This window comes from Anomalospiza imberbis, chromosome 7 (genome assembly GCF_031753505.1).
Source record: "Anomalospiza imberbis isolate Cuckoo-Finch-1a 21T00152 chromosome 7, ASM3175350v1, whole genome shotgun sequence".
Classification (NCBI taxonomy): Eukaryota; Metazoa; Chordata; class Aves; order Passeriformes; family Viduidae; genus Anomalospiza; species Anomalospiza imberbis.
This window is the reverse complement of record NC_089687.1, coordinates 19,356,287-19,375,682: the sequence shown is the minus strand read 5'-3', so window position 1 is coordinate 19,375,682 and position 19,396 is coordinate 19,356,287. Positions and strand designations below refer to the sequence as shown.

The 19,396-nt window shown below is 40.1% G+C and overlaps 1 protein-coding gene across 5 annotated transcripts in view; it reads right to left on the bottom strand.

Annotated features, from left to right (window-relative positions):
• CERS6 (ceramide synthase 6) overlaps window positions 1-19,396 on the bottom strand; it is a 101,875-nt gene that overhangs the window by 5,956 nt on the left and 76,523 nt on the right. For 3 of the 5 annotated variants that reach the window (XM_068195781.1, XM_068195779.1, XM_068195783.1), the window contains exons 8-10: window positions 16,828-16,934; window positions 3,258-3,414; window positions 2,238-2,261 (exon numbers count right to left, since the gene is read on the bottom strand). In XM_068195781.1, coding sequence (XP_068051882.1) covers window positions 2,238-2,261; window positions 3,258-3,414; window positions 16,828-16,934 — 288 coding nt within the window. The remainder of the gene's footprint in view (window positions 1-2,237; window positions 2,262-3,257; window positions 3,415-16,827; window positions 16,935-19,396) is intronic. The other 2 variants (XM_068195782.1, XM_068195780.1) reach the window with 1 other exon arrangement.

Sequence of the window (19,396 nt, the reverse complement as noted above, 5' to 3'; positions counted from 1 at the left end):
ACATTTTTTCAATTTGAGTTTTGAAGGCAATTTCAGCTCTGGCACACTTCTCTGCCTTTGCCTGCCTGCACTCACTTCAAACACAGATGTCTGCACATACATATGCCATGTGCAAAGGCAGGGTGAGAACTCACCACTGGTGCACTGAAGGTAGTATGGCCAAGTGCTCAAGGCAAGGAGTTTTGCACAGACCGAAGTAAACAACAATCCAAGCTCCCAAATTCAACCTAGGCTCAGTCCCTCGCCCTCCTACTAACTACAACTTTATTTCCTGTCCTTCAATTGGAGTGCTGCTCTTTGACCTGCTAATACAAAATGTTCAACCCAGCTTCCTGCCCCTTACTTCCCAACTCACTGGAGACCACATGGCTCCAGGGAACAGTGTTGTGTGCTTGCAGGAGGAGACATGAGTACTGCTTGAAACAAAATTCACCACGCCAGGTAACTCCAGTCTCTGACTTCAGACAAGTGGTGAGCACGGCACTTGCAAAATGTGGACATAGTCCAGTTCAGTCCCTAACATAGGAAACACTGTTCAACTGTGTGCCCCATTGTGTCACTGGAAAGGTGTTTCAGAAACAGATGGACCTTAGTTGCTAGGGATTTCCTGCTAATTTTCAGCTGACTTTGAAAAATCTTGAAAATCTCCAAAACCAGCAAGAGTCCACCAGGTGTAGTATAAAAAACCAGCATCAACAGAAAAAGGTCTGAAGTTTAACCTGCATGCAGCTCTAAGGATGCCATTTTCATGCCTGCTTCTAGTCCCATTCGTATAACTAAGCATCCCAATTTCTTCTCAATTGATCCACAATCAAACTGCTGGTTGCCACAATCAAGCAATTACAACTGACTTTACTACAGCAAATGGACATAAAAGGGGGCAAAACTCATTCTTCTTTTTCCTGAGGAACTAAAAACACTTAAAGAACAGGGCCACTGTGTGTATTTTTTTGCGTACAGTAATCTTCCCCTCCTCTGGAAAATCTTCATGACAATTCCACTCTCATATCAGAAAGAACCATTTGTCTTTGGAGCTCCCAGTGTTGCCATTGCAATATCACAGTACCTGAGTGACACTATTCTCCTTGGAACTAGTGAAAAAAGAAAACACTTCCCTTACAGCTCCCTGTAAGTAGTTTTTAATGCCAATGTCTAGCAAGCCCACAATTCTGACACCTGTGAAACTGGACTTCATCTGAGGTCAGAAATTTAGTTCCATACTTTACAGAGCTTCAATTAATAGGTTACTTCAATGTCTTTCATATAAAGGAACTTTTATATTGCAGCTGGTATATAATTATACCCTTATCAGACAGAAGAGAATGGTCTCAGCACACAGTACTGAGCACCTGTGATCTATGTGATGGCAGACCAGATGACTGAACAATTCTGCATCAACTTAAATTCTCTTAGTAGATTCACTGTCAATTTTTCTGCTAGGGTCCTGCCCCAAAGCCAAAAATCAAAATAAGATTCTATGCTGTAGCCAGTTCTGCTAAACATGGGATCTGCTCCCTTTGTTTCTAAAATGCAGCAATGAAGCAGGGTCTTTGCACTTAAAACCTGATATGAATGCAACATATCTTGCAGTACTTAGTACTTACCTGCAAGATATCTGTAATGTGTTGTGAAAATAGTTCTTATTTTTATTGCAGAAATAGAAGGAATGGCATTGCAAGTGAGAAAGTTAAGATCTGAAGGAAAATTAATCCTCTGTATATATGTAATACATATCCATCTCTAACTTGGTCACTGTGTTACTGCAAGTATCTAACTCTGCTTTAACTCTGTACAATCTCAGTTTTCTTCTGTGCAATTATTAGAACTACAAGGTGAAGGACTGCCAGTCTCAAGGGTGTGTCCTGAATGCTGACAGAGCAAATGCTTATCCTGCTGAGATATATATATATAGATAGATATATAAGTATGTGTATACACACACACATCTCTCCATCAATCCATCCATCCATTTATCTATCTCTATGTAAAAAAGGTGAAGCATAATAGTAATAGTACCCAGATACTACAGATAGAAGTGGGTTTCAATGGTTTTAGGTGATGCATAGCCAAGAAGTAAAAAATTGTCTTTCAAGATAGTCTTTACTTAAATATATAGATATAATATATATGGATAAATACCAAGCAGAAACTACAAATTAAAAGAACAAACCAACCCAAACCACAAACACCAGTGTTGTCAGAACAAATCTTTTGCACAGTAAATTAAAGAAACTTACGTGCAAGGGGTTCCACTTCCCAGCCTTCCAGCACAGCACAAGGGAAAGGATAAACAAGCAGAGTAAGAGAGAGCAGGAAGCAGTCTTTGAAGTCACTGGTATAATTTAGTCAGAACAGCTGAGGCTAGTAATTGCTAGAAGCAGAGGAGACTAAAGCATGGCTTCCAGGCAAAATACAGCTCACGAATGCACTGTCTTTCAAAGATGGAGTGGCAGATTCTGGGCTCTGCCAGTGCATGGCTGAGCTCTCCAGTATTTTCATAGGTAACAATTTTCTGGAGAACAATCCCATTCACTTTGGGGTCAGTCACATCAGTGTGCTCTGCTCTTTAAGGGTAAAGTGTCCTGACTTTATGTGATCTGTAAGGATTAGCTCTACCATCTGCACATAAGCCCTGTGTCTGTACAGCAAGTGTATTGGGGTTGGTATTTCTGGGAGTGACATCTTCCTGACAAATGTACCACTGGCAGCCAGACACTAAATTCTAGCCCAAACAAATAAAAAGAAAATACATAGAAAGAAAGAAAATGCATAGTTCTTTGCAATACCTCGTTAATACCCAAACCCAGAAGAGGGTGATCTGTAACTCTGCCACAGAATTTCATTTTGTATTATTATTGCTATCACTTCCAGCTGTGAAATGAACATTTTGCTAACAGCTACTATAAAGAAGAAAAACAGAACTGGCAGCCCCAAGAAAGCAGTTTACTTGTTGGGTTTCTTTAACCTGATTTCCCTAACATAGTTTTGTTCAGTGTACCACGTTGTAAAGAAGAAGTGCAGAAGCACATATAAAGACAACCATTATACAGAGTATTATTAACTTATCTGATAATCATTAGTAGTGGGAAGAAGTTTCCAGGAAAGGAAAGAAGAGTTTATCTAAACAAGATGTGTCTTCAGTAGCATGTTATGGATTTGAAAAAAAACCAACAAAAAAACCCAAACAAAAAGTGACCTCTATTGATAATGGAAAACTTAAAATCATTAAACAGATGTCTTACCCTGTGTTTTCTTACCTTGCCCTTTGAAATAGCTTTGTAGGCTGCCTTTATGATTAGGTAAGACCAAAAACAGTGCAGAATTTGAAGAACCATAAGCAGCACATTGAAGACCCACAAGGCAGGAAAATTGCCCAGAGCTTCATACAGTTCAAACAACGTTGTATTTAATATCCTAGAAAAAAGGGGACAGAAAAAGAATAACACTTTCCTTAAGCCAACCATCTCAAAGAAGTTATTTTTAAATCAAAATGACATATACTTCATTAGATGGGATCCACATAGACAGCTGGTTTTCAAGTAAGAGTGACTTGGACTGAATCACACGGGTGTCTCCAGAGAGAAACAGCAAAATGTTGCTTTCAATATTCAACTTGATTTGTAAACATTGCATACAGAAAACAAAGGTCCTCAGTGTGCATTTCTTCTCTTCATCTATACAGCTAGCAGGTGTTTGTTGACTGAAATAACGCCTTCCCTGATTCATACCAAAAATTACTGGCCCCCATGTTAGCCACTGTTTTGCACTAAATCTGATTTGCATACCACTTATGTACAACCAAAAGTGAGGCTTAGGCAGTTACATCCAGGACAGGCGAACAATGGGACAGTGAGGGATGGGAGACTTTGCAGCCTTTTAGTACTTTAAGGGGGCTTATAAAAACACGGGGACAAGCTTTATAGTAGGGCCTGTTGAGATAAAACAATGGCTAATGGTTTTAAGCTAAAAGAGGGTAGATTGAGACTAGATCTAAAGAGAATTTTTACAATGAGAGTGGCAAAACACTAGAACAGATTGCTCAGAGAGCTTGTAAACTCCTCATCTCTGCAAACACTCAAGGTCAGGCTGGACAGGGCTCTAAGCAATCTGATCTAGATGAAGATGTCCCTGCTCATTGCAGGGGGATTGGGCTAAATGACACTTAAAGATCCCTTACAATTCAAATCATTCTATGATTCTAAGAAATTCAGGCAGTTGTACACATTTGAAACAAATTTTTGAGAATCAGCATTTCAGATGCAGGCAGTAAACTGATGTTGCAATGAATTCTGAAGCTTTGTGACTACAGGACTAACTTTCTGCTCAAATCCTCTGCCACAGCAGGTGATTTCAATCTGTCTTAGCAGACAGCCTGAGAGCAGAGTGGAGAACAGACAATAGAAACAATGGCATTAAAAAACATAATGGTCTAGGAATGGCTGTTAATTAGGGGGAGAAAAATAAGGTAATATACGGATTTGTCAAACCTCATCCACTTTCCCTGCTGATGCAGAAATTCATTAAAACCTCCACCGGTTTTCTGTTCTTTTCTCCTTGTTTTAAATAAACCATCCCCGCTAGTCAGTAGATGGCGCGTTTAGCCCGGCCAGCACGGCGGGCTCGGGGCACCAGCCGCGTCCCAGGAAGGCAATGGCACCGGGACCCCGACCGGCCCCAGAGCAGCGCAGAGCTCAGCGGAGAGCTTATGGACACTGGTCTCAGCTTTTTAATAAACAACCACATCTGCCACAGCCCTTTCCAGCAACATAAATCCAGTTCAAGTAGTACTAGTATGAAATACGTACAGACAACAAATCCGGAATCCAACATTTAGTGGTAATGATACACACCCAATGTGTGTAACACCATTGATCAAAAATCAGCCAGTGATTTCTGATACACTGGACTTAATACTGTAGGGGTATTTCATAGTACTTCTGCCTTTTTGCCTTCTTACAGAAGTTGAATGTTTTAACCTTCCTATACAGCTGTGCTTGTACACTGTCTTCTGTTTATGGTGTGAACACCAGAAAATGCTTTCCAATTTGGAAAACCCCATCATATTAATGCTTCTGTCAGGTAGAACTCTTCAGTCTCAGCTTTGTGCAATTTGTTCTGCAAGTGGTAGCTACATTTGTCACAGTTACACCCCACTTTACAGTTCAAGGGGACACTCTCATCATATCAAAACAGAGGTGGAGTCAGCACTGTTCAGCTTCACCAGTGCTTACTGCAGTCCTAACCATTACATCAAATTCAAACTTGAAATCAACAACTCCTGTATATAAAGTTACCATTGTTTACACTCAACTGTCTCTGTGTCTAAAACTTTAAATGCCACAGAATTGTAAATGAAGCTTCTGCGGGTTTCTATTTTATCAACTGGACCAAATTAATCTCTGGGGACTTTCACAGAAGTCAAGTAAAAAAAGCAGCATTAGAGATGAGTTAATCCACTCCTGCAGAAGTCAGGAAGAAGGCAAGGCCAAAAAGAGTGCTTTTTTTTTGGTACCAAAAACAGTCACAAGTGCAAATGACTCATATATTGTGTATTAGATAGGGAAATAAGCCTTAATGAAAAAGCAGACTTTTTTCTAATCTGTTATGTCTGGAAAACTAAGGACAGGACTGGAATTCTCCATTAAAGCTGCAAAAAGGATCTCATTAATTGCCCAGCAATGCTAAGGGGGTTCAGTGGTCTGATGTGCCGGCTAGGTGTTTACGTGGAGCTAAGGCTATGTCTAAGCACCTACAGAGCAGAAGCTGAGTGAAAAATACAGAAAACTACAGAAAAAATTGATGTAAGCAAATAAACTCTCAAAATAATAAATTATTTCATATTAAAAGTCCAAAATGGGGAAAAATTCATAAGATTATGAGTCAGAATATACAGAGAAATTCTACTTGTAGAAGAATTGTACAAGAGAGACTGTAGAGACTGAGGAAGAAGGGGAGGGAAGACAGGTTAGACCACCTTCCATCTATTTCACTGCTTCAACTATTCAATGGAAGCATTTTAATCAACTACACAAATAATAGGGACTGGAAATAGCAGCACGAAAATAGATTACATGGAGGAGAAAGTGCCTATAAGATGTATATGCAAATAAATCTTAGATTCAAATACTCAGAAAAACATTTAAATATGTAAACACACTTGCTGGGACTTTTCAAAGCTCTCCAGTGAATAAATCCCAGCTTTTCATCATGAATGGTGGAAACTTTGATTCTTGGGTATCTGACTTGAAGCAGCTGGACTTGATCTCACAGGGGAAAATTACTTTAAGCTGCAAGTGCTCTACCTTTCTGAAAACTTTTGTCAGCATTTCTCAGATCTTTGCAATTTGAAACTAAATGTTAGCTTCTGCTTTTGAAAATAATTTCTGGACTGTTTGTTTTCTGAGTCCCTGGAAGATACTGATAGCTGGAGAACACAACACAATTTCATGGAAGGTATTCTTCCCTCCTTAAATGCATCCCAAGGAGGGTGAATGTGCACCTGGCTGTGTGAAGCACTCAGTTTAGTGTCTTGAATTAAGCAGTATCGCTGATGAATGCAAATAAAAATAAATTCACCATTTAAAATCCAATCTACTCTTACAGAAATCTGTGGTATTTTTTTCAGGAACGCTGCCACAATATCTGAGCCACTGGGAGAGAGAATCCTGTACTTACTATACTACCACTCTAATTAAACACTCAGAATAAAATGAACACATTTTCAACAACTACTAAACAATCACCTGCAAACACATTACCAGTAACAAAGGTTTTTCCTCTAGTCTCTAGCTCTTTACCTAGACAGTGAAGCAGTACTTGGGACACTAGAGGTAACAGATCCACACTCACTTATTAACATTACACTCCCCTCCCACAAATTAGTGGGCCCAAATCCAGGCTCTTGGATATCAGCTACTAATTCTTGGCAAGTTGATCCCTTGTCTTGCACCAAGGATGAAAGGAAAACCTGGAGATGAAGTGAGATAAATAAAGAGAGGAACGGGTGGAAGAGTAAAATCCTTATCTATATTGTCAGAGAACTGACAAAAATGTGCTGTGTTTGCTTCTGAAAGGATCCTGAAAGAAATGAAGAGGTGAAAAGGAGGATCATGTGGAAGGAGTAGGTATTCTTCCAGACAAACAAGAAATTAGTTATAAACTCTGCAGAATGATGCATATCAGGATGATGGGCATTATTATCACATCCAGTGGGAGCAGAAACTGTGCAGCTGAAATTAGTGCTACTGCAAGTTGCTTTCCCTTCTGCAGCACTGCCCAGTGACCAAGGTATTCTGCTGCAATATGCTTATTAAAGTCACTTTGTTAACACAGCACAATAGATGGAAGTCTTAGATATGGCCAAGGACAGCACAATACGATACCAGCTTGTCTAAATAATTCAGAATACATGTCTTTACCCTCATTATTAGACAGCAGTATTCTATATTGCACCATAACACCTGTACCGGGACACCTTTCAATACTGCATACATTACCAAGAAAATACGTAATTACATTTTTGAAATTATGTAGTTACATTAATTATCCCATTTAGTGCAAGTAACTCAACAGTACTCCTACCAGCAATGCTTCAAAGTTTCTGCCCTTTCTGTAATTTTTCCTTTAAAAAACCAAACAATTGCACTTACTTACAATCTGCCCCCAAAACATAGTAGTTTATTCTTCATTATATGTGGTAAAAAGTGACTATGGCCAAAGAATAAAGAGTCAGGAGTTCTAAATTGTGGATTTAGCTGTTATATTAACTTACGTGATCTAAGAAATTTTCAAATTTCTTTACACAGTTCATTTTTTGTTAAAGATGGGCACAAAGTATTGGCACACCTTGTTGGCCACAAAAAGATGCTGCGAGAATTATTAGCTTATTTATAAAACACTGTGGACTACTTCCTTAACAGATGCCATAAACTGATAGGTAGAAAAAAATGTCACTGAGATTCATAGAAAATGAAGAGCAGTGGAGTGTGAGAGTACATATACGTGCACATGTTGAACAGTCACAGGATGATAAATCAGATAGCTTTCATGAGCGGTCAAGATTCATCTCTAGGATTTAGACTAGGATTGAAATCTAATAGGACTTCATATCCCAGCTGTCCTAGTTACTTTTAATGAGAGTGCTAGACAACAGACCTTACACACAGACGTTTCTGCATGAAACTTATTCAAATGAGTTAAACAGCTTTTTACCTGAGAAGTGTATGGAATCATACACAAAATTGAGAAAATAATACACATCAATTGAGGAAACTTTGGTTTACAGCACTCCATGTACTGGAGTCCTCAACTGCAGTGCAGCTAAATATTAAATATAGCAAATCCAGTACATAAAGGGCTATACTGCCAAGTTCTTCATCTGAGTTTCAGCTTGGCCAGATGCTGTGTCTACATCACTGTTCTGCTTCTTGGTTCTTGCTAAGTGGGAGAACAAGCTTGTTTCCCTTCTCAGATCCACTGTCTCTTACATTTTCAGCCCTCCAGAGTATCAGAGCATTGCAAATACAAGAGAAGTAGCAGAGACCTACTGTGAACAGAGAAGAGTCAGATGAACCAGTCACCCACACAGAAGCAATGAAGCAGGGAAAGAAGGACTGGGGGAGAGAGAGAGAGAGAGAGAGAGATCTTTCAACAGCATCTCAGACTGATTCATCAGATTGTTTGGTTGGTGATGCTCATTACCTTCCTTCTTTTAGAGAGCTGATGAGAGATCTCTGCAAAATGCAGTGACAGAAAGAATATAAACTATTGAGTCAGTATTCAGAGCAACATTAAATCCACATACTTCAGTTTTATCAGTGAGGTCACCACTACATGGCATTCTGCTCACCAACAGCAGCCCCGCACAGAGGATTTCCTGACATGGTACTAATACATGCTCAGCTGCTGTGGAGATGGGTGGCTCCTGTCCTAATACTAATCAGGAACAATATGTCTTTGCAGAAATTACAGCCCTGACACTGAGACTGTGTTATTTTAAGTCCTGTGTGCAGATCAATAGGATTTCCAATTACTTAACTAAAATGATGGAGCAGGCAAGAAATTATTCATGTTTGATGTACTGTAAAAGAGACCTGATCAAGCTGTCACTGTCCTAGTTTCAGCTGTGCTTTTCACTCAATTCCTTCTCATCAGCAGTTACTGCCCACTAGCTGATTTTGCAGCCACTGGTATGAATAGTAGCATTTACACTCTTGTGCATAGAAAAAACAGAGATACAAGGTCACAGGCACTTTCACAATCCAAACTCAAACTTCAGAAGAGCTCTTCATAGACATGAGGATATGAAGAGAACTCAAGATTCCTAGCAGAATGTAATTATACTCAGCAAGATGTTGTATCAGTAGTTATGGCAAAATGCTTGTGTAAAGGCCCATGATAATAACTCACAGGTACTGCAGAACTATGTTATGCTAAGAATGACACTTCCAAATCTGAAAATCTTCAGGCACATATAAAATTTTTATATGAGCAACAAAGAATACATGTCAAGATCCATTTTCCTGGAGTGCATGTTATTCTCCAAAGAGAAAAGCATTTTTTGTAAACTATATAGTTTCCAAGCTTTGCAAAACAGAGTATCAGAGTATAAAAAAGCCATCCTCCTGCCCCTTTCTGTTAACTAAAAATAAGTGCAGTTGTGCTTAACTATATGCAACATCAATGCCTGTGAAATTATCCCTAAATTTTCTTACTAATTATTTATACTTTCAGAGATGCTATGGGTCAAACTCTGCCATTGTGCGACCCCGACCCCGATGAAAGCTATAGAATGTGCTCATTTACATGGGGGCTGGGTTTCTCCCAGGGTGTTCAGCCACAATGACCTCCTCCTAGCTGAACACATATGAGATGCCAGCTCCATCATGGCTGTTGATCATGGTGTTTAAAAGTCATTTACTATTTCAAGCTGGTAAGTTAACTTACTCTCCTGCTTTTGCAGAGCTTAGATTTTTACATCCCACATATGTCAGAAGCTTGCAGTAGCATTGTTCTGCTTTTGTATTGACTCTGTAGCACCACAAAATATGTGCCAGTAACAGCGAACCCTGGTGCTAAAGATATCTCTAACAGAAGAGGGGCTGAGAAGAGGCAGAATGTTTGCACAAGTTCAAACTACCTACCTGAGCTGATTTAAAAGTGGCTAAGATGTCTGGTCATAAGAAAAACAACTATGCTGCTTCCCTTGCCCTGACGCATTTATGCTTGGCAGAATAATTCTGAGCAAGAGAAGTGCCACTGCACAAGTATCTGTCCTGTTTCCAAATGGAGCACAGGTTTTAGACAGGACATTTTTCTTAATAAAAGAAGAAATAAGAACACTGAGTAGGCTATCCTTGACAACAGAAAGCACTATTATTGCCACAGAGTACAGTCTACAGAAACTAAAAATGAGGATAAGAATGGCTTTGGAAGTCTCGTGAAGTCTTTTTTCATATAATTTCTTCTTGCTGTGATCACATGAAAATTTTAAAAATGGCAACACTGAGCAAATGCCACTTTTTGTTATTTACATTGCAAGCCCATAATGGTGAATGACACCTCTAACCTTTCCATTTCTTACAGCTTCTCTGTAAATAGCTGAATAAGTATCAACCTGGTACTCCAAAGATTTCATCCTTGCTTCTTGTAAAACTCAAGAGGCCTGAGTTCACAAATGCAGTAAAAAATTTGAGGAAATAAAATAACTAGGCATTAGAAAGGATAACATCCAATAATGTTCTGTCAGAAGCAGACGGGATGACAGCACTATATAAGCTCTGCTGAAGAGTTAAGACAAGAGTTGTGAGTAAATTTATAGAGACTTAGTTAATTAAACCTTTTTTTAATCCATAAATTGAAGTCTATGAGTTCTTTGAATATACTACTGTTAGTTTGCCAAAACCTTGTTATTAAATGCTCTTGATAAACTGATTGATTGTAAGTTTCCTGCTGAAACTACAAACATACTGAAATGTAAGCACATCAGTTAATTTTTGCTATGACAGTATGAACAGCATTAGGAATAAAGTACCAAAATCAAAATTTATTCTTTCAGTATTTGCTACCCACAAGCAACATGTGATTATGATTGTGCTCTGGTTTAGACAATATTCTGAGCAAAATGAGCTTCAGACAGTGTCAGAAGAGATCATCTTAACAAAGTTATTTTATTATCCTAGCTAGGCTAGAACGGTTTACAATCCAACAAGAGTAATTAAAACCATTTCAAAACAATTGTGTTCATTCAGAGTGCAGACAAGGTGTGGGCAGCCAGGATTCATCTAGCTACCTGAATTCTCACTGTGTGAAGTACCTGACCAGGACTCTTGCTTTAACCACTGCCTATGTATTGCTTTGGTACTGTAGGGTGCTTTTAAGGGTAGGCTGGAGCTTTCTGTTTTACCAGTAGTTCAGAGGAGTGAAGCAGAGTGACTCTGCGGGGGTCCATGTGCTGTCTTCCCACACAACACAAGTACTCCAACGGCCAGTCAGGAGAAAACGTACCAGGAAAGAAAACCAGCATGAAAGACAACAATTCAATTTCACTGCTTGTTCAGAGCTGTACAAACTCAGCCAATATGAGCCAAAGAACAAAATGAGGAAAAAGAGAGGGTCAGCAAATCTTTGTAGCAGCTTCTTATGGGGGTTCTGCACTGCCCTATTTGCTCAGACAGAAGCTGATTCAGGATAAATGAAAGAGAACAGTTCAAACTGGCATTACTGTATCACTATTTGGAAACACAGCATGTGCATTAAGGACAGGGCTATGCCCCACACTAGTGTTCAGCCAATGGTGGAACTCAACAGGAGCTATTCTGCCAGTCATGCAGAGACGACTACAGGTCTGGTAATAAGTAACTAGGGTTCATTACAGCTCACCACGATGAACAGAAGTTAATTGTACCTCATGAAGAATCACACCAGGCTTGTCTGGTTCATGCAGATACTCACTGCCACGTACAGGCAATTAGATATCAGCCATGAGCCAGACTGTGTGTACTGTCATGAACAAGCTTTAAAAATGAAAGAATAGCAAGGAACAAAGTTATTCTTCTGAGGATTGGCTGACCCATACTTACATAAAGTACACTGGCACCAAAATCTTATTTAGAAGACACACACTGCAGTTGATGAGGAGACATACACATGAAACAGCTTTGAATTTTAACAGTGAGAATTATTTTTTTCCATTTTTCCCCAGAATATTTCCAAACAGACTCACAAACAGAAGATCCAGCTAAGATGTAGCTACTGGCATGAAACAAGACTACACCAACTAATCAAAGTAGTTGACTGTCCATCTTCACAGCTTTTAATGTGATACAATACTCTGGACACTGACAGTGTACAAAGAGATCAAGAACAGAAGGGCATAATACAGACTACCTGGATTATACCAAATTTGCCTAGATGAGAACTTGTGCGACAGCATATGCAGAACATGACCTCTGCTCTTTATAATCTGCCTCAGTCAGGCTTTCACTGAAATCTGCTCTGTTAAGGCACTATTTTGCATTTCTCAGTGCATATATGTAATACATGCATGATGAGACCTCACAGGTCACATGAGTGCCAAGGCTGTTTGCTTGTGTCCTCGCCTTTTGACAGCAGTACTTGTCAGCAACACTTCCCTGAAACACTGGTTTTTACCTCCCAGACAATATAACTCATTATAAAAGTAATCAAAAATGAAAAATTCCAGAAAACTGCATGCTAGTAACTAGTTAGAGCAACTTGAAAGAGCATGAATTTAACTGGCTTGGTGCCTTAACCTGGTAAATAAATATAAGCCCAGCTTCCCTGAGCTTGAAGTAACGGTTTTACCCAGCCTGATTAGACTAGCCAAGGGCTTGTATAATTCATATTAATTTTTGGTTGAGATTGCTTTCATTCTCCCTACAATCCTGTGTCACCTGAGAAGGCATCACATTCCCCCTGGATCATGGAGAGTTGTGTTCTGTGTTGTAATTTGCTAGAACAGTGATTATGGTGGGAGAATTTCACAAGCAAAATGTCTTGTCAGTGAAAATAACAGCTTTACTCCTACATTCACTTAGCAGCAGGAGGCAGAAAAGTATCCTGGGGTTTTTGAATTATTGCTGAAATGAACTCCAGATGCCTGCAGAAAGACTCCTAAATATATACCTAATTGCCAGTTTCTTTTGCCTTAGCCCCGCTGTTAAACACCCTTCAAACAACAGCATTTGATACATTCTGAATTCTTTATTAGCACCTTTATGCACAATTAGATGGCACTTGTGCAAAGGGGCAGCACAGCAGCACACCACTGCTTCGGAAGTGACGTCTCTGCAAGCCTGTCTCGAGTATTCACCTTCCTGCATGGGGGAAGTTTTCTTATAAATTACAGCCTTGCTTTTACATTACATGCACACTGATTTTATACCTCTCAGCCTTTATGCTAGAAAAATTTGCATATTTATGTAATATTAATCAGGCACCAAATTTTGCTATTTTGAATTTTCAGCAAAGGAGAGCAAAACTATACTTCCTGGCCTGCTGCCACTCCAGTGAGTCATCTTTGCTGACATGCAGACTAATAGAGCTGAAGATTTAGAATTGCTGTTTCATAGAGGAAAAGGATTTGGGAGACACAAGCTCATGTATGCCATGGTTCATCCCTGCTAACTCTGACTCCCACATGCACTGCCTACAGCACAGATGAGAACAATGAAACTGCCTCTGGCTTTTTCTAAGGGTAGCCATTAGGAATAGATGCACAGAGTATTCTTAGTTGGAAGGGACTCACAAGGATCATCGAGTCCAAGTCTTAAGTAAATGGCCCATACAGGGACTGACATACATCAAGGCTTTGGTCTGGAAATAAAAGGGTCTTAAAAAAAATCAAAATATCATATATACCACTCTAAACTATTTGCATATTCAAATAAATAAACGTATTTTTCATTGATTAATATAGGGCTACATTCTGGATTTGTGCTGGAAAGAGTGTTGGTAATTCCACTATGTTTCTGTTATTGCTGAGCAGTGCTCACACAGAGCAAAAGCGTTTTCTGCTCCTCACACAGCCCTCAGTGAGATGCACAAGGAGTTAGAAGGGGACACAGCTGGGACAGCTGCCCCCAGGGATACTCCACACCATAGGGTGTCATGCTCAGCATACAAACCTGGTGAAGAAGGAGGAAGGGGATCATGTTTAGCGTGTTGGTGCTTGCATTTTCCAGGTCACCATTGCACATAAAGCCCTGCTGTCCAGGAGATGGCTGAACACCTGCCAGCCCATAGGAAGTGGTGGATGAAAGTATTGTTTGGCTTTGCTTGTGTGCACAGCTCTTGCCTTAACCTATTGAACTGTTTTCATCTCAGCTCATGAATTCTCTCATTTCTACCCTCCTGATTCTCTCCCCCATCTCACTGGTGGGAAGTGAGAGAGCAGCTTCATGGGGCTTTGTTGGCAGCTGGGGTTAAATCATGACAAGGCAGAGGGATCACCAGGGTAACCACTCTGGTTGTGACAGGGAGTACACAGCACACTGTCAGCTGCTGCATTCCTGTCGATGGACAATCCCTGGCTCAGTCTTCTGTACGCTCTCCCTTCATGTATTTCTACATTGCTAATACCCATTTTGAGCTTTCTCTTTTCTGTGCTAAACCATCCTGCCTATCCCAACCTTTCCTCATGTGAGAGGTGCTCCAGTCCCCTAATCAATCTCAGTGACTACTTGCTGGACTGTCTCCAGTAGCTTTGTGCCTCTCTGATACTGGGGAGGCCAGAACTGGACAGAGTGCTCTACATGTGGCCTCAGCAGGGCTGGTAGAAAGGAAGGGTCACCTGTCTCAGCCCACTGCCCACACCCCTCCTAAGGCAGCCCAGGGTTCCACCAGCCTTCATCACCACAAGGGCACAGAGCTGGCTCGTTCACCCAATGTCCACTGGAACCCCCAGTTCCTCTGGTGCAGGGCTGCTTTCCTGGTGGTCAGCCCCCAGAAAATACTGGTGCAGGGCTCTGCACTGCTTTTACTGAACTTCTGAGTCTCCTGTTTGCTGTACCTCCAGCCTGTTGAGATTCCTTCCTTTTGGATGGCAGCACAACCCTGTGGTGTAACGGCCATTCCTCACAAGTGGGAACATGAGCAAACTTGCTGAGGGTGCGCTCTGACCAATAATCCAGTAATTATGTAATTACAAGCCAGTAATTTCATCATAGAAGGTTATCTGGTTGGCCAAGTATGATTTCCCCTTTGCAAACCCATCCAGTCCTCATCTGACTGAGCCTTCCTTTAAGCACAGTCTTATACTGCAGTCTCCAGGGGCAGAAATGCACTGGTGAAATTGGGTCCTCCCTCCATTTCTCAATATAAAACAGAAAGCAAGGGTCAGGTGAAATCCTATGAGCAGGAATGCCACCATGTTTCCTATCTGAGATCATGGAAGTAGAAAAAACAACTTATTTCATTTACAGAAATTCAGTGAATGGCCTAGCTGGCTTCAAGGAAGGACTGAGGAAGGGAAGCAAAACTGTTTATGAAGGAAAAAATGCTCCTCGACCAAAATAACAAGCGTTTCTAAACATGCAGTTTGTCTATCCATTTCCATGTTATGTCATGTTTGTTCACCAACTCACAACACAGTAGGGACCACGAATTATGACAACATCTTTGGAGTCATCAAATGCTAAATGAGACTTCTACTGTTGTAGGGTTAAGCAGAGCTGATGACACAGCTCCCTAAGGGCATCTTGGTCTTACCCTGTTTGCATTAACAAAACCTCAAAGAGATGTCATTAGTGAGGTTTGGAAAGGAAACTGCAGCAGGGAGGTTGACATTGGCATCTGTAAATCCTCTGCATATCTGAATAAGGAGCTCAGTGGTAATCTAAATAAACTCTACAAAGGGTATAATTTTTGTCATTCTTGCTGCTTCCCAAAACCAAAACTGACATTGTTATCTTCTGATGCAATGAAAGACCTCTCTTACTTTCCTAGAAATACAGATATCTGTGCTAGTTCTGTTTATAAGAAAGAAAAGGTTGAGAATAGTAAAGAGCCAAGGCCAACACCTTCTCTCAGTCCTCCTCATATATAGTGCACAGGTTGCAGAAAAACTTTAATGCATTTTTACAATTAAGTACATCCATGTGTTTCCTAATTAGCCATCTGCCCTCTGGATGCAAAAGATCCTCGCTAAAGAACCAAACATCTATGCTCAGTCTGTGTGTATGCATGTCTGTGTACCTACAAGAGTGTGAGCACATGCAAGCAGCTGACTATCTGGGAAGATGTGAGATTACAGTAAGAACTGTGAAACTACCTTCTAGACATAAGTGTTACACAGCTGCCCCAGGAACCCCAATTCAAAGGAGAGGTGGAAAAGGAGTAGCCTGCAGCATTGCAATCTGCATGACAATAACATCCTTACAGCAGGTCAGACTACTTATTCCACTGTGTTTTTCTTCAAGCTCAAAGTGTTCATGAAGCATGCACTGAGAGCTACTGAGAATATTCTAGCTTCAAGCTTAGCTGCTGGTTGGTTTTTTTGGTGACTAATAATTTCATTTTCCCCTCCTTTCTTGCCAACACAGCCAGCCACCTGCTAGTCTGAAGCTATGCAGTCTCCAACCCATTTCCAGCTTAAAACCAGCAGAAGGCCCAGATGTTTCTCATCTAGAACACATAAACACAATGGCACTCTAGCAAATAGGCTATTTCAGCACCTGGTTATGTCTGAAACTCTCCCTGGTGCTTTGGGAAACAGAGTAACAGTAATGACTGGTGTTCAATTATAACACAGTTATTGCCAAGCTTGTTTGGTGCCTAGAGCTTGAGGTAAACAATGTCCTTACTCACCATAAGGGATATATGCCAAGCCTACTGACAATGAAGACAACAGCAAATGTAAGGAACAGAAGGTCACTCAGTTTTTGACACTTGCAATAGTTTGCCATTTTGGCAGCCTGCAAAAGAAAAAGATGTCTTTTTACTTCCATGAGGACAACTGAATTCTCTTGTACAGTGTATAAGCTGTAAGAAAAAGAAGAAATAAATTTTTTATGAAATTGCTAACATTTTCACTGGGACACCTCATAATGATCTTGGAACTCCTCTCCACCAAGCAACTGGAAAATATCTTCTTTGGAAAAAAAAACAAACCAGACTACATAAAACTAGACTATGTATTTAATTTCTTTATTTCCCACTCAATTTCATTTTTGAGATTCTACAATTTCAGATCTGTAAAACTCTTCTAAACCTTTTACTGAACCCCAGTATGTTTATGGTGTCTTTGTCCTCAACCTCTTTACCTACTTATCTCTCACCTTTCCAGTATGCTCCACTGGCATTTTCAGCATCCATCTACCTTCCATGTGCCCCATGCTCTCTGACCTTCTAGTAGCTGCTATATATAAATTTTGTCTCAATTCCTATAGTACACCCCATATACTACATTTTTTCTGAAGCATCTCTTCTTCCTTTTCTGCCTATACAGAATAGTTTCCACCTCGAAGATTATACCCCACCCCTTCAAGTATTTTTCCAAGGCTCTCTTTTCAGCTTCTGCTTTCTAACTTGTTGCCTTATGCTTATACTTACATGCTTTTCTCACTTGTCTTCATGCAATCTTCTAACTCTTTCCCAGTGAAGGACTCACTAATTCATTACTCTTCTCTGAAACTGCTCATTAAAACACTGATCTTCCCAGAAGTTACTTTACCCTTTTCTCCCTGAAGAAAATGGTATATAAGGGAAGGAAGCTTGTTTTAAAATGTCTGTGCTGCTTCCACAGTGTTAATATGTGCAAGCAGTTAATTATTTTAAAATAACATCTGCTTTGAGATAGGGAGAGTCTTTATTCATGTTTTCTGTCAAATGTATCCAGAGAGTCCACTTAAGCCACTGGGAACCCTTTCAAAGTTCCCTTCTGAGGGGACCTGCATCCAGCTCCCAGGATCCCAGAAGATACTTGTGCAGGCCTTCCAGAGTACTAAGAAGGAGCAAAATTACTACAACTATGCCTACAGAATACAATTCTGAATGCAGAATTCAAACCAGAGAAGCAGAGATGCCAAAACCAAACCTGCACTTTTGGCTGTTACCCAATTTCTGCAATGTTCCCACTAAAAACCTGAACATGAAGATTATTTCTCACTAAATAAACCAAGTTAGGAAGCTCCCCAGAACATGAGGAAAGCCACCACTGCTGTGAAGAAAACATAACCTTTCTGAATCAGCCCTATTTTCTAAAGGACACACACAAATTTCCTAGCAGTTTGTACTCACAGCCTAGCTTAAAGGAAAAGCGAACACTTTGGTGCCAACATACAAAGCAGAAGCATTATTAACTTCCTTGCTTTTCAGATGATGGAAAATTCAGTCCAGGAATTCTGGATGTATTTCCATGGTGGCAGTGTAAAAAAACTGGTTTCATAGTGCATGAGGCTGATATTACTATAGAAACTTGTAGTAGTATCATGCCATTTCTCAAAAACAGTATGGCTATTGGGACATTGGTTCTCAAATAACAAATTAAAATAATTCTACAAATTATAGTGATAAAGAAAGACTACAAAAAAAGAGAATGAATATGTTGTTGTAGGATGGAATTTGGCCACCTAAAACAATAGAACACAATTTTCTGAGTTTAAAGACCATGACTACAACTGGGGAATACAGCATTACAGTTTCTTGAAAATCCTACTATGGTTCTTCCATACTTCCAGATACCTTAAGACCCGTGGAAAAAAATCTCCCCTCCAGTATTCCCACCAATGCATTTTGCAATGAGAATAACAAAAAATGGTGCTTTCCAGCTTTCCAGTGGATGCATTTCATTATGAAATGGTAGATGGAAAGAGTCTAGTGGCCTCCAGAAATAGCTTTTCATTTTTACAAATATGTACTAGGTAACACAGGTCAGGTGCACAACTAACCCATCACGGCAAGATATTTAACCAACTTCTTTTGCAGTTTGAAAGGTTTTTCCTGTGCACCGACTTTCCCCTCAATAATGTCAGCAGTATGCAAGAGTCCATCTCCTCTCATATGGCACCAGTGTTGTGACCAACTGCCCTAGCAGAATTTCCAGTCAAACCAGACTGAAAGAACTGACTAGAAAGACCACTTAAGCATGTGCCTCACGAGGAAGCACATCTGATCAATGTTTGCAACTCCGCTGAGAATACCAGTAATTCCTCTTTGTCTTAGTGAATGAACAGAGAGTAAAGTTTAAGCTAGCCTAGTACAGCTGCTCTCTACTGTTTTTTTAGTTCCACAGACACTGGTCTGATCTAGAATAAACATCTTTAAGTACTTCTTTCTGGTGGCGAGAAAAGAGGAATGAAGAAAGTTTAGGGGAAGTCACAGCTAGCTATACACACTGCTAAAACAAAAAAATAAACTTGCAAAGATGTGATTATTT